Below are 16479 nucleotides of genomic sequence, written 5' to 3' on the forward strand. Positions count from 1 at the left end.
GGTCCGTCCGCAAGTAAAAAGGAGAAGTGGAAGTAAAACGGTTGAAACAACAGAATGTATTTTCACCAAGAAAACACCACATTTTCAGGTGAATTGTGCATTGTGCGAGAAATTTTTATACACATCCGAATGTATACACTCCACTAATAAATAAATTAACACTAGTCAAAATCATGATAGATTTCATATTCAAATTGAAATAAATATTCCAGTGGATGCAAGAAAGCAGGCATACAAAGGGGATAAACAGTTCTTGTAATTCTTTAACCAAAGATTGCTATGTACAATAAAAAAAAATTTCTCTGTTGAAAGCTGATCAAGCACAATTTAGCCACATTTTTATTATCTCTTTTATTGCTTATTTACACATTTTCTAGCTTAATTTATGGTTTTTATCTTGTTTTTACAGAAAAGGAAGAATCTGGAAAATGGAAGAAAAAGTGCAGAAAATTTGCAAAAGGATGATTTGCCCAGTGATTTGCCCAAAAATCTGCTCCAATCACTGCCCAGATCAAGCTAAAACAGATACCCAGAGGCAACAGACAGCAGTGACATGGGCAAGCGATTTGACCAAGACAATCGAGGATCACTGGCCAAATCACTCGCAGAGGCATAGAGGACTGACTCACAGAGAAGCGATTTGCCCAGTGATTTGCCCAAGAAACTGGTCAAATCGCCGGGCAAATCACTTTGACAGCAGAAAATTACAGCAGAGCGGGAAAATGGACAGCAAACAGAAATCCGAATTTTCAGAAGTCCAAATCCAATCCAATCACTTCCAGCACTTATCCAAGAGCCACGAAAGAGCTTCTCATCCAAGGAAATCCAATTGCAATTAAATTCAACATCAAAAGAGGAGTCCAACACCAAATCAAAGAGGGATTTCAAAACCCTAGATGGATAAAATTCTGCAACTATAAAAGGAGAGCCTCCAAGCCAGCAATCTTATCTCCTGATCATCCTCTGATCAGCAACTCAACTCTCCAGAAACTCTCCAACATCTTCCTTTTTCTTTTCTTTTCATCTTTTTGTGTATTTAGTCCACCATGAGTGGCTAAACTTTCCTTATTTCTAGTTGAAGTTGGTGAATATTCAGATTTGTGATGAATTGGGAGGTTTAATACTCCATTGTTGAACTCTTGTTTGTTTCAATATTTATGCAATCTGACCTTTTCTTTAAATATTACTTTGCTTTTAGAATCAATAAGGGCCCATTGCTTTTAAATTGCCTAGTAATATTGTTTGAATGATTTAGGTCCGTAATTGCTTAGATTGTTCAAATACACATTTAATCAGGTTGTATGATCTAAACTTGACCACGCGGTTGGCAAGGATAGAATTGGGTTTCTCTAAGTCTTAATGCAGTCAACAGTTGTTCGATGCTACAATGCCCCAAGGACGTTCCTTGGCAACTTGTTGATTAGTGTTTGATTAGCGAACGTTTCCTAATCAAACTAGAACTAAGGAGGAATTTGGATTGTGAGAAGCGTCTTCCACAACCAAAACTGATTTATTGAAATCAAATAGGAGTCTTTAAAAATCAAGGATCAATTCTGAACAAACTGAATTAAGACTCACACTTCAGCTAGAATCTTTTTCTCATTGAATTACTCATCTTTAAATTATTGCTTTCTTTTGTTATTTAGTGTTAATCCATCAACTCAAAACCCCCCTCTCTTAATTATTTGTTATTTACTTATCTTGGTTATTATTAGGAAGATCTTTAGTGTCAATTCCCTGTGGTTCGACCCTATTGCCACTATCTACAAGTTTATTGTTGATTGTTTAATAGGTTTATTTTTGACGGCTTCGACAACCGCCTATCAAAAATTGGCGCCGTTGCCGGGGACTTGATTTAAACTAACGTATTTTCCCTTTATGACCAGGTCTGGCCGTAAAGACACTCTTCTTTACGACCCTGAGATTGAGAAAACAGCCAAGCACTTAAGGAAGCAAGCAAATTTGAGGAACCAAGCCTCAAAAGCATCTTCATCAGCAACACCATCTCACAAAGCTGTTGCTACACCTGCTGATTTTTCTGCACCAGCAAATTCACCTACTTCTGCACCAACTGAAGCACTTGCTATCACATCTGCCCCTGCTGCAGAAATTTTTTCACCAGCAGACTCGCCTACAGCCACTACTGATTTTGCAACAGAAACTGAGTTCCAGGTTATGGCAGAAAATCCAGCTATGGCAGCACCACCTGCTGCACGTGTTGAAGCTGAAAATCAAGCCAGAAACTTGCCCATCCAAGCACCTCAGCCACGGGAGAGAACTCTTGGAGAGTTAGCTGAACCAGCAGGAGATCTAGCACCCTTATGCATTGCATATCCCCCATTGACAGCACCTTTTGAGCTAAAAACAGGTCTGATCCATCTCCTTCCCAAATTCAGAGGCCTTGAAAATGAAGATCCTCACAAGCATTTGAAGGCATTCCATGTTGTGTGCTCAACTTTGAGACCCCAAGGTATTCCAGAAGAGGATGTCAAACTTAGAGCCTTCCCTTTTTCCCTTGAAGACTATGCCAAAGAATGGCTATTCTACTTGCCACCCGGATCCATCACATCATGGGCTGATATGGTGAGAGCATTCTTAAAAAAATTCTTCCCTACCTCAAAAGCCATAGGCATCCGTCGAGAAATAAGTGGCATAAGGCAAAAGCACTCTGAAGGCTTGTATGAGTATTGGGAGAGGTTCAAGAAGTTATGCACAAGCTGCCCTCAACATGATATTTCTGACCAATCTCTCATTGAGTACTTCTATGGAGGTCTACTACCCTCAGAAAGAAAGTTTATTGATGCAGCCTGTGGAGGATCAACTGAGAGAAAATCACCTCGAGAGATGAAGGACTTAATTTCCACCATGGCCGCAGCTTCTCAGCAATTTGGAGATCAAGAGCTGCCAACAAGGAATGTAAATGAGGTGAGTAATTCCACTTTATCATCCCAACTTTCTGAACTCACCAATGCTGTCCGTAGCCTTGTTGTGAGTCAAGCCCAACAAGTCCAGCAGATTCAGCAGCCCAAGACATGTGGAATATGTGCCAACAACCACCCAACTGATCTATGTCCTTCCCTTCAAGAGGAGGACCAGCAAGTCAATGCTGTTGGAGGCTTCAATGGGCAAAGGAGGTATGATCCCTATGCAAATACTTATAATCCAGGTTGGAGGGACCATCCAAATTTCAGTTATGCAAGGGGACAGCAATATCCAAGCTACCAGCAAAGAAACCAAGCTCAAGCTGCACCTCAAAATTCTAATGCATCCCTTGAAGAGATTGTGAAAAATTTGGCAAGTACTGTGCAAAATCTTGAGAAACAAATGGGGCAAATGGCTTCATCCTTAAACAAAATTGAATCACAAGGGAAGCTACCTTCCCAAACTGAGATAAATCCAAGGCAAAATGCTAGTGCCATCACATTGAGGAGTGGAAAGGAGTTGCAAGACAATAGGGCTGAAAAATTGCAAAAACAGACCGTGGAAGAAATTCTGCCAGAAAGTGATCAGGGCAGTGATTTGCCCAGTTTGCTTGTAGAAACTGACCCGATCGCTGGGCAAACTAAGCAGTCCAGCAGTGGTTTGCCCAGTTCTCCAGAGAAGGCAGAAAGTGATTTGCCCAAATCAACAGACCAGGCAGAATCCAGTCAAAGGCAGAAACAGCAACCTATGGAGAAATTCAAGGTACCTCCTCCCTTCCCAAAGAGATTTGCAAGGTCCCAAAAGGAGAAAGAGGAAAAAGAGATATTGGAGACACTTCGCAAGGTGGAAATCAACATTCCCCTACTTGATGCTGTAAAGCAAATTCCGAGGTATGCCAAATTTCTCAAAGAGCTATGCACCAACCGAAGGAAACTTGCTGAACGTGAAAAGGTAAGTGTGGGGGAGTGTGTTTCAGCTGTAATCCAAAGGAAACTTCCAACCAAATGCAAGGATAGAGGGATGTTCGCGGTTTCATGCAAAATAGGCAATGTGGGGATAAAGAAAGCCATGTGTGACCTTGGAGCTTCAATAAATGTCATGCCTCTGTCTATTTTTAACTTGTTGAATGCAGGTACACTCAAGGGCACCAGCATTGTGATCCAATTAGCTGACCGGTCCATTGTCTATCCCAAGGGAGTTCTTGAAGATGTGTTGGTGCAAGTGGACCAATTAGTCTTTCCAGCAGATTTTTATGTTATTGACATGGAGGAAGACAAGAGCAATACCACCTCTGATATCTTACTTGGGAGACCATTCTTGAGCACAGCAAGAACAAAAATTGATGTGCATGATGGCACATTGACTATGGAGTTTGAAGGGGAAGTTATCAAATTTAATGTTTATGATGCCATGAAATTCCCCAATGATGTCTCTCATGTTTATGGCCTTGATATTATTGATAATTTAAGTCAAGAAGTTTTTGATTTTGATCAGGAAAACTTACTTTATGAAGGTCTTTGCAGGAGAGAAGAAGTGGACAGCAACATCTTTGAAGCAGACAAAACAGCAGACTGCTGTAACTTGCTGGGTATGGGTGATTTGCCCAGTGATTTGCCCAGTACATCAGAAAATCTGCTCAAATCACAGCTCAAATCAGACAGCAGGCAGACAGAAAACCAGCAGACAGAAAATGCACCAGAACTGAAACCCTTGCCTAACCACCTCAAATATGCCTACTTGGGAGCCGGAAATACACTTCCAGTAATCATCTCCAACCAGCTCAGCCAAGAAGAAGAGGAAAAGCTCCTGGATGTGTTGAGGAGACACAAGAAGGCAATTGGGTGGACATTGGAGGACATAAAGGGTATCTCACCCTCAACATGCATGCATCGGATTCTCATGGAGGATGAATGCAAACCTGTTCGAGAGGCACAAAGAAGGCTGAATCCACCTATGATGGAGGTTGTAAAGAAGGAGATTGTGAAGCTCCTAGACATTGGGGTAATCTACCCCATTTCTGACAGTAAATGGGTGAGTCCCATCCATGTGGTACCAAAGAAGACCGGGATTACCATTGTCCCCAATTCTGAAGGAGAGCTAGTACCCACTCGTGTGCAAAATGGGTGGAGAGTTTGCATGGACTACAGGAAGCTCAACACAGCCACAAGGAAGGACCACTTTCCCTTGCCCTTCATGGACCAAATGCTTGAGAGACTTGCTGGAAAAAGCCACTACTGCCTCCTTGATGGATATTCTGGATTTTATCAAATCCCAGTTGCACCAGAAGATCAAGAGAAGACCACTTTCACATGCCCATTTGGTACATTCGCATTCAGGAGGATGCCCTTTGGTCTTTGCAATGCACCAGCCACTTTCCAAAGGTGCATGATGAGTATTTTTTCTGACTATGTAGAGAAGATCATTGAAGTCTTCATGGATGACTTTACGGTGTATGGCAACTCATTCCATGAATGCCTAGCCAACTTGGAGAAGATACTTCAAAGGTGTTTGGAGACAAACTTGGTTCTCAACTATGAGAAGTGCCACTTCATGGTCAGCCATGGCTTAATCCTAGGCCATATTGTTTCAGCAAAAGGGATTGAGGTGGACAAAGCCAAAATTGACACCATCAAAAATCTGCCCTATCCAACCAGCATTAGGGAGATTCGATCATTCCTTGGTCATGCTGGTTTTTACAGGAGGTTTATCAAAGATTTTTCTAAAATAACTCAGCCTCTTTGCAGATTGTTACAGCAGGATGTACCATTCAACTTTGATGACAGCTGCAAATCAGCCTTTGATCTGATCAAATCACTCCTAATTTCTGCCCCAGTCATCCAGCCACCTGATTGGAACCTTCCATTTGAGATAATGTGTGATGCCAGCAACTTTGCTATAGGTGCAGTATTGGGACAGCGTATAGGTAACTCTCCTCATGTCATTCATTATGCCTCACGCACCCTAGATGCTGCACAATGCAATTATTCCACCACAGAAAAAGAGTTGCTGGCTGTTGTGTTTGCATTGGAGAAGTTTAGACCCTACCTACTTGGTACAAAGGTGATTATATACTCAGATCATGCAGCACTAAGGTATTTAATCAAGAAAAAAGAGTCCAAACCTAGGCTGGTGAGATGGATATTGCTGTTACAAGAGTTTGACTTGGAGATCCGTGACAAGAAAGGCAAGGAGAACCTTGTGGCTGATCACCTTAGCAGAATTCTGACCGAGATGGAGACATGCCCCATCAATGAGACCTTCCCTGATGAGCACCTCTTTGCTGTCCAAGAAGAGGAACCATGGTATGCTGATATTGTTAACTTCCTTGCCATAGGTGATTTGCCCACTGATTTGCCCAAACACATAAGAGACAAAATCAAGAAAGAGGCAAGGTATTATGTGTGGGATGAGCCTTACCTATGGAAGCATTGTGCAGACCAAGTCATAAGGAGATGCATCCCAAACCATGAGATCACATCTGTCCTAACTTTCTGCCACTCTTACAGCTGTGGAGGTCACTTTGGGCCACGCAAGACAGCCTTGAAAGTCCTTGAAAGTGGATTATTTTGGCCTAACATCTTCAGAGATTCTTATTTATTTTGTAGGTCATGTGCAAGATGCCAACAAACAGGAAACCTTGGCAAAAGAAGTGAAATGCCTCAAGCACCCATCATGGTGTGTGAAATCTTTGACATATGGGGCATTGACTTCATGGGACCATTCCCACCTTCCTTTGGCAACACCTACATACTACTTGCTGTGGATTATGTGTCCAAGTGGATTGAGGCCAAAGCAACAAGAGCTGATGATGCAAAAACAGTGTGTGATTTTGTAAAATCCCACATTTTCTCAAGATTTGGACTGCCCAAAGCCATAATCAGTGACCGAGGCACCCATTTTTGCAACAAGGTAGTAGAAACTCTCCTCAAGAAGCACCATGTCATCCATAGAACATCTACTGCCTATCATCCTCAAACAAATGGGCTGGCTGAAGTATCAAATAGGGAGATAAAGTCCATCTTGGAGAAAACGGTCTGCCCAAATCGCAAGGACTGGAGTACACGCCTCAATGATGCCTTATGGGCATATAGAACAGCATATAAAACTCCAATTGGGATGTCTCCATATAGGCTGATTTATGGGAAAGCATGCCACCTACCTGTGGAACTTGAACACAAAGCTTATTGGGCTGTGAAGAGCTGCAATCTTGATGTAAAAGAGGCTGGAGTTCACAGAAAACTGCAGATTCAAGAGCTTGAAGAGATCAGGCGTGATGCATATGAAGCTTCATGGGATTATAAAGCAAGGACCAAAGCCTTCCATGACAAGAACATCTCCAGAAAACACTTCCAGGTTGGTGATAAGGTTTTGCTTTTTGATTCAAGGTTCAAACTATTCCCTGGAAAGCTTCGGTCAAGGTGGATTGGACCATTCTTGGTTGAACATGTCTATCCACATGGAGCTGTTGACATTCGGAGCCCACAAACAAGCAAAGTTTTCAAAGTTAATGGGCATCGTTTGAAGAGATTCTATGAAGGTTTTACTGTCCATGTTGTGGAGGAGGTCCCCTTGGATCCCCCTTCCCCAGATTGCTGAACAAGACACTGAAGTCCAGCCCAAGACAGAAAACAGGGCGCTACTGGGAGGCAACCCAGAGGCAGTGATTTGCCCAGTGATTTGCCCACGTTTTGCTCAAATCGCCGGGCAAATCGACTGAAGGTACCATAATCACAAGTGATAGGGGCAGTGATTTGCCCAATTGCCCAGATAAACTGACCAGATCACCGGTCCAATCGCAAGATCAAGCACGCCATCAGCAAAAGGCGTGAACAGTACCAGTACATCAATTGCAAAAGAAGAGTGATCTAGCCCAGTGATTTGCCCACTGCTTGCCCAAATCACTGGGCAAACCACCATGTCAATAATCAAGAGGGCCAGCATTAAATGATCAGGGCAGATTCACATACCCAAATCGCTTTAAGTAGTCTTTTCTTTTATATTTTATTCTTTTACATTTTACGCTAACTACTGTTTCCTCTTCTTCTTCTTCGAGCTTTCTCTTCTCCGACCACCACTCAGCCACCGGCAAACTCAAGACCACCATGGTAAGAATCAAGATGAGGGCCACCGGCGGACCATTCATGTGGAAGAAATTAGGGCTACCCAAACCACCCACTCCCTCTGACAGTGACGATGAAGCGTGGGACGCACCTCCACCAGCCACCGCCAGCGCCGAAACACCACCGGCCACAAGCACAGGAACAGGACGCACCGATTCACCGGCCGCCCAGATATATCGCCGGCAAAAGAAACGGCAAAGAACGTCGCCACCACCATCCACAACAGCCTCGACGGCAAACCCTGCCGGCGAAATACTGCCTGAATCCACCACTTCCTCCAGCCACGGCCAGAAACGGCCAAGAACTCAGTCGCCACCTCCACCGCCGAGATCAGAGCCAGAACCACAAACCGCCATTGCCACACATCCCACAGTTCACGAGGAAGGCGGTGCGCCCAGTGATGCGCCCAGTAATTTGCCCACTGATACATCCACAGACTTGCCAAGCGCTATGCCCAGCAATGTGCCTAGCGATTTGCCCACTGATTCCACCAGCGCTTTGCCCAATGATACGCCCACTGATGCGCCCACGGACTTACCAAGTGATGAGCCTAGCGATGTGCCCAGCGACACACTCAGTGCTATGCCCAGCAATTTGCCCAGCGATTTGCCCAGGCCAGCACACCCAGATCACATCGTCAAAGCACTGACATTCAATAAAATTTCTGAGAGCACCAGGCTGCTTAAAATCTCATCCCTACCATATCACCCAGGTAAGCATATCCACCATGCCACCCTTGGAGCACTGAGACTCCATTCCCAGGTACGTTCTCTAATTTCTGCTATTGGCTGGGACTCCTTCTTTTTCCTGCGCATGCCCTCTTTCCTGGAACTCACACAGGAGTTCTTCACTACATTTTATTTTGATAAACCTGCCATGCACAACATACACACATCAGGAACTATTGGATTTAGGTTACTGGGAAAGCGATTTCGCTTATCCCTACAGGAATTCGGCATAGCCATGGGCTGTGAATGCCCACAGTCCACCTGGGACTTCCCTGCTGAGTTTGATCCAAGCTCTGTGTACTTGGAATTGAGTGATAATCCACCAGAACCATACTCACCCACTAGGTCCAAGGACCTATACCTCAGCAACCCCAGTCTGAAATACCTTCACAGGTTCCTGGCATACACATTCTCTGGGAGGAAGGATGCTTCCAACATCCTGACCAGAACTGAGTTATATATTCTTTGGTGCATGCACACACATAGGAAAATACATCTGGGATACTGGGTTGCCACCCAGTTATCTAGCATCATTCAGTATAACAGGCCACTGATTTTTGGCCCCTTGATCACTGCCATTGCAGTGAATCTAAAACTTTTGCACCCAGCATATACTGACCTCTCCCCCACCCCCAAAACAACCCCCTTGGACCTACGCACATTGGATGATATGGGGTTGCTTTGTAAGGTGGGGGATGTTTTTTCCATTGCACCTGCAGGTCCAGTAACGCCACGCCATGAGCGTGTTTTCAGAAGGAAGAAAGCCACCATAAGCACCACCCAGCAGCCAGCCACTATAACAGCCCCTGCAGAAGAGACGACACAAGCAATAGGGCAGGAACCTGCAAATGAACCACATCCAGCAGCCCCCCAGCAAGATGCTCCTCAGCCACCTGAAGATGAAGCCCCCAACCAGACAGTAGAGGCTCGTCTCAGTAGGATTGAAGATCGAATGCAAAGGATGGAGCACTTGTTGGACCTGCTGGTGGACCATTTTCTGCCCCAGCACCGTGACAGATAGCAATTTGCCCAGTGATTTGCCCAGTACTTGCTCAAGTCACTGGTCAAATCACCCACTGGCCAGGGAGTACCTTTCCCTTTTCTCCTTCATTTTTCTATATGTTTATTCACACATTGAGGACAATATGTGGGATAGGTGTGGGGGTACTAGAGAGTATTTATTCACTGATCACACCATTTTTTTTTTTTTTTTTTTTTTTTGATTTCTTTTGTTTCTTTTTGTTTCTTCTTGCATTATTTTCACACTTTTTGCACACACCAGAATATTTTCACACTTTTTGCACACACACACAGAATTTTGTAGCTAATTGCTCTACTCAACATAGATAACAAGGTTGAAAGAGTGCCCTTATCTCATGACCCCATTGATTATCCAACCCTTTAAACCTAAATTGAACCATGCACAGTGTGTAGCCTTTACTTAGGAAGTTTTTCTTCTTAAATTGAGTTCTTGAAACTGCTGTGGCCAATAGGAAAGGAAAATAAAATACATGCAATAAAAGTTAATGTAATTCTCTTTGAGTTGATTTGCCCAAATTGATATAAAAAGGAAAAAGAAAAAGAAAAACTCAGCAAATCAAAAAGCACAACCTGTTCCTATGATCTAAGGCTATGAACTGAGCTAATAGTCACTTGGACAAGTGACCAACTGAGTAACCGGAGGTGTATTACCCATGTGCACCGTCGCGTAAAAAGGTTGGTGACTTTTCAAGCATAAAATAAAGTTTCGATGGTCTAAGATTATGAACAGAGCTAGTAGCCACTTGGACAAGTGACCAACTGAGTAACCGGGGGTGTATCACCCATATGCACCATCGCGTAAAAAGGTTGGTGACTTTTTCAGGCAAGGATAAAAAGTGCTGGTAATTAAAAATGCTTAAAATAGGGCAAGTCACTCTTGAGGGATTGCATTAAACCTAATATAAATTAATAAGCATGATCAAATAAAAAACTTTCCCTTGGCCATGGTGAGCGATAGGAAACAAGGAAAGAAGGGGACAACCTTAGTACATGCATCCTACACTGTAGTGTTTCAATTTAGGAGTCTAGGGGGGCTGATTAAGTGGTGCTTAGGTTCTAAGGAAAAAGGGACTTGATTGGCTAAGTTATTTGTTGCTTGAGGACAAGCAAAAAGCTAGGTGTGGGGGTATTTGATCAAGCACAATTTAGCCACATTTTTATTATCCCTTTTATTGCTTATTTACACATTTTCTAGCTTAATTTATGGTTTTTATCTTGTTTTTACAGAAAAGGAAGAATCTGGAAAATGGAAGAAAAAGTGCAGAAAATTTGCAAAAGGATGATTTGCCCAGTGATTTGCCCAAAAATCTGCTCCAATCACTGCCCAGATCAAGCTAAAACAGATACCCAGAGGCAACAGACAGCAGTGACATGGGCAAGCGATTTGACCAAGACAATCGAGGATCACTGGCCAAATCACTCGCAGAGGCATAGAGGACTGACTCACAGAGAAGCGATTTGCCCAGTGATTTGCCCAAGAAACTGGTCAAATCGCCGGGCAAATCACTTTGACAGCAGAAAATTACAGCAGAGCGGGAAAATGGACAGCAAACAGAAATCCGAATTTTCAGAAGTCCAAATCCAATCCAATCACTTCCAGCACTTATCCAAGAGCCACGAAAGAGCTTCTCATCCAAGGAAATCCAATTGCAATTAAATTCAACATCAAAAGAGGAGTCCAACACCAAATCAAAGAGGGATTTCAAAACCCTAGATGGATAAAATTCTGCAACTATAAAAGGAGAGCCTCCAAGCCAGCAATCTTATCATCTGATCAGCTATTGAGCTTCCTCTTCCTCACGCCAGAAATTCTGCAGCTCTTCTATTTTCTTTTCTTTTCATCTTTTGTGTATTTAGTCCACCATGAGTGGCTAATTTCCTTATTTTCTAGTTGAAGTTGAGAATATTCAGATTTGTGATGAATTGGGAGGTTTAATACTCCATTGTTGAACTCTTGTTTGTTTCAATATTTATGCAATCTGACCTTTTCTTTAAATATTACTTTGCTTTTAGAATCAATAAGGGCCCATTGCTTTTAAATTGCCTAGTAATATTGTTTGAATGATTTAGGTCCGTAATTGCTTAGATTGTTCAAATACACATTTAATCAGGTTGTATGATCTAAACTTGACCACGCGGTTGGCAAGGATAGAATTGGGTTTCTCTAAGTCTTAATGCAGTCAACAGTTGTTCGATGCTACAATGCCCCAAGGACGTTCCTTGGCAACTTGTTGATTAGTGTTTGATTAGCGAACGTTTCCTAATCAAACTAGAACTAAGGAGGAATTTGGATTGTGAGAAGCGTCTTCCACAACCAAAACTGATTTATTGAAATCAAATAGGAGTCTTTAAAAATCAAGGATCAATTCTGAACAAACTGAATTAAGACTCACACTTCAGCTAGAATCTTTTTCTCATTGAAATTCTCATCTATTTAAATTATTGCTTTCTTTTGCTACTTAATTTTAATCATCAAATCAAAACCCCCCTCTTTTATTTACTTGCTATTTACCTAGTCATTATTAGGAAAGTCTTTGGTGTCAATTCCCTGTGGTTCGACCCTATTGCCACTATCTGCAAATTTATTTGTTGATCGTTTAATAGGTTTATTTTTGACGGCTTCGACAACCGCCTATCAAAAGCCCTATAAAAGAAGCTTTCCCCTGGCCACCTAAATGTCTAGGCTTTTGGTGATCAAGGAAGCAATGCAGCAATGTTTAAACTTCAAGCACATGGTGGTTAATCCTGCCGTTTCATCAAGTAGTCTTTGAACCTGCAATGGTGCCCTTGCTCTGCATTTCTATTGTTGTTGTATCAGTATCACCACCATTTTGTGACAAAGCATCATCTTCATCCAAAACCTGAAAGTATGAATCCAACTTTGGCTTATGATTAAGTTCTGGGAAAAGGTCATCCATTTCCTCATAACTTGACTCTTGTAGATGTCTAACATAGTCATTCATCCACTCTGTTACTTCTTTCTCCCCCCTTAACAGGTTTACTATCTGGAAATAGTAAAAAGAATTGAAACTCTTTGTTAGCTTGAAACCCAAATATCAATCAGAGAAAATCAAATAAGCTTTCCATTTGAGTGTTCTGTTTTCTATTATAGTACCTTGCTTGCTTTTGGACGTAATCTGGGTGACTGTTTGATGCAGATGGTTGCTGCAAGAACCATTCTCTGCATTTGAACAATGTCAAACTCCCCATTCAACATTGGATCCACTAATGCTTCAAGATTCCCATTCTCTAGTAATGGCATTGCCTGAATTAGCATTAATCTGTTATTCATCCGGGGTAACAGAAACAGCTTTCTAGACAATAAATATATGATATGGTCAAGCAATGAGAGAATGTATCAGTCTTTACCCAAATGGCCAAGCTTTCCTGCCCTTTTATACCTTTTGAACTAATTGGTTCCTTCCCTGTTAACAGTTCTAGCAGAACTATTCCAAATGAGTATATATCAATTTTTTCACTGACCCTTCCGTACATTAAATATTCTGGCGCTATATACCCAAAAGTTCCAACAATGTCACTACTTATCATATAGTCTCTATCTTCAGGTCCCCATGTCGCAAGCCCGAAATCAGATAACTGCATAAATTGAACAAGTACAATGTCAAGCCTACAGTTCTTATAAGTTCTTTAAATTATAGGCAGTTGTTCATGGCAGTTGAAATGGGTGAATTTTCTGGATTACTGCCATAGCTACCTATTTTTTACTAGGTTTCTTTTCTTTGAATTATCCATATCCGAAGTTTCAAAGAGCCTCTACATAATATGATGGCGTTGACAAGTAAAAAAATAAAACAAAGAAGAAGAAAAGTTGCCTTTCAGTTGTTTCAGATGCCATAATTTGACTAAAACAGTACCTGCGGCTGAAAGTCATGAGATAGGAGAATGTTAGAGGATTTCACATCTCTGTGGATAACTGAGTGAGGATACCCATTGTGCAGGCAATTTAGAGCTTCAGCTACTGCAATGGCCACTTTGAACCTCACTTTCCATGGCAATATAGACTTCTCATTATGACCTGTTTCAAGGATTATGTTCGAATAAGTTCATCAATATTCTTTTCTGAAAAAGCAACAACGATAATCACAGGAAATCACCTTTTAATCTTTCATCTAAGCTCCCTTTGGACAAGAAATTATAAACCAAAATTAGATGACAATCTTCAATGCATACACCGATCAGATGGGTAATGTGTTTGTGCTCTAATGAAGACATAATGTCTAGTTCCAAGTAGAAGTCCTCCCAAGCTTCCTTGTACTGCTTCAGAACCTTTACCGCCACTAGCTTGCCTCTATGAATGGATCCTTTATACACTTTGCTGCATCCTCCCTCTCCAATCAAGTTTTCTGTGAGAAATGATGAAGTTGCAGTGAATAAAAGCTGTCAAAGAAATGACAATATATCTCATTTGAATACCTTATCTAAGTGAATTCCAAATAAAAGATAACTGTTGAACCTGAGGAGAAGTTACGAGTTGCTCTCTCAAGCTCCTCATATCTGAACTGCCTACAGCCAGATGAGTGCAATTTGAGGACAAGATCCAGCTTTATTGGCAACTCTGTTTGTCCTGCTAAAACTTCCCTGAAATGCAAATTAATTTGGGATTTTGGACTCGCTTGTGTTGACTGATTGGTTAGGCTCATCTCAGATTCTCCAAAAGAATCTGAAGTCCCGGAAGTCTTTATGCGGAGGAGAGGCCAACCAAGTGTAGACTGTGTTGAATCTTTTGTAAATACAAAAGATGAATTAGTAGAGGTTTCCTGCATAGGACCAGATTCCTCATCTTCTCCATTGTTTCTTGCATCAACTTCAACTCCAGTTCCCTCATTATCTACAGTAGGATCTTCAGTTTTGCCATCCAGGGATATTTTGGCTTCAGCTGAATCTGAATCAGTTTGGTTTTCCCTTGTCGTGTCAAAAGATCGAGTAGGTAGATTCATGACCCATTCGATCAGGGACATACTTCTTGCTTTTCTTCTTCTGAATTCTTCTGTAGTCAGAGGAGTGGTTCTTGGAAGAAGAGGCCAACCAAGAGTTGATTCTGGCAGCTCTCTTCTGATTACAGAAATTGATTTCAGAGAAAATTTCTCTTTGCGTCCATTTCCATCTTTGAAGCTAGCACTATCACCTCTGGCAAATTCTTCAGAGCCTTGAAGTGCACCGGATTTGATATCCCTGAAGACAGGGGCCTCTGCTTCTCTTGAACTAGTGTGGTTTTCTTCAAGAACATAACTAGGCCTTGAATTCAACTTCGAGCCTACAAAAGCGGATTGAATTCAGGAGAAGTTCTGATACGTGGCTAACTGACGAGTCCATGTGTTAGCTTGTAAGCTTATTGCATGATGGGTCACATGTTTTTATTTTACATGGTGGAAAAGACATGATATGAAGAAACGCATTTGAATAACTTCTAGAGCCATTACAGAGATAAATAGAAAATAAGGATTTCCATTTTGAAGAAGCGATTTGAATTTCATCTTCTTGTAGCTATTTCAGGGACTATTCTTCCATTACATAATGGTCCAGAAAATTTCATCTGTTTTCTATTGAAAGCATTTGAGGGATATAATTCAAACCTGTTATCTGGCGAAGCAAACTTCTTTTGAAGACGATCTTCACATCATGCATAGAATGAAGAATGATCATTTCTGGTAAATTACCAGCAGCACATCTAGCCAGCGAAAGCCGTTTCCTGGAAGATAGTTCTGTGCATAATTAGATAAATTTCTTGAACTCAATACACTTTATTGTTTAAAGTTGCTAGCTACCTCAATTTTTACCTTGGAGAATTTTCCAGTTTTGTTTCTACAACTCCTGCCATGGCTGCACGAAGCTTTATCACTCTCCTCGTAAACTTCTGAACACAAATTGATTTAATTAGGCTTACCTTAATCTACATATACACAATAAAATATTGTAAAATTTGGATTATTTCCATTAAAATCGTTGGTACAGAAGCAAACCTTTTTCACAAAGCTTTTGCAGCAACTTTCTAAATGACCTCTTGCCATTAAATTGCCTTGAAAATAATCATGATATAGCTTCGAGACTTGGATTGAGAAGTCAGAGTGGAGATATTCTGAAGAATGGATGTCCATTAAAATACCTTGACAAGCCTGTTTCTTTTTCTTGTTCCTCCACTTCTTCGCTGGAACTCCCTTGCTGATCATCACTTCCCCTGGCATCAAACTCTCTCTCTCTCTCTCTCTTTGTATTACCTCTAAGTTTCACATACATCCGTTAAAACTGCTAGTTTCAAAATATTAATACGAATTTGAAGCCGCCAAAACATTCCTTCTATAAAAACAGCACATGCTTTGAGGGTTTTTTTTTTTTTTTTGAATGCCAGCTGAGTTTAACAGTGAGAAACAAGCTAAATACATAAACAACATCAACCAAAACCAATATGTTTAATTAGTGGACACGGACCTTGGCCAATTTTGAACGTTTGACCCTTTTATATCCTTGGCTTTTAGCTTATTCCATCACTCGGTTAGGTATTGTGGTTGGAAGATTCGTCGGTTTTTCTTTTATATATATGTAATCATTTTAAACTTTGTTGTGAAATTTAGTATAAATGTCAAAAAGATTTTGAGACTAATATAGAACAAGGTTTCCAGTAGGTGGAAAAGAAAAGGGTGATCTCTTCT

General features: G+C 41.5%; 1 protein-coding gene across 1 annotated transcript; it reads right to left on the reverse strand.

Moving 5' to 3' along the window:
• Nucleotides 1-162: 162 nt before the first annotated feature.
• Nucleotides 163-16248, reverse strand: LOC110606462 (serine/threonine-protein kinase PBL34). The gene is made up of 10 exons (XM_043952908.1): nt 15793-16248; nt 15610-15686; nt 15406-15521; nt 14286-15086; nt 13927-14175; nt 13687-13847; nt 13181-13408; nt 12927-13076; nt 12455-12816; nt 163-313 (listed from the first exon to the last, which is right to left on the reverse strand). The coding sequence occupies exons 1-9, from the start codon at nt 16012-16014 to the stop codon at nt 12568-12570; spliced, it is 2253 nt and encodes a 750-aa protein (XP_043808843.1). The 5' UTR covers nt 16015-16248; the 3' UTR covers nt 163-313; nt 12455-12567.
• Between the last annotated feature and the right edge of the window lie 231 nt (nt 16249-16479).

Source organism: Manihot esculenta, chromosome 18 (genome assembly GCF_001659605.2).
Source record: "Manihot esculenta cultivar AM560-2 chromosome 18, M.esculenta_v8, whole genome shotgun sequence".
NCBI classification, from domain to species: Eukaryota; Viridiplantae; Streptophyta; class Magnoliopsida; order Malpighiales; family Euphorbiaceae; genus Manihot; species Manihot esculenta.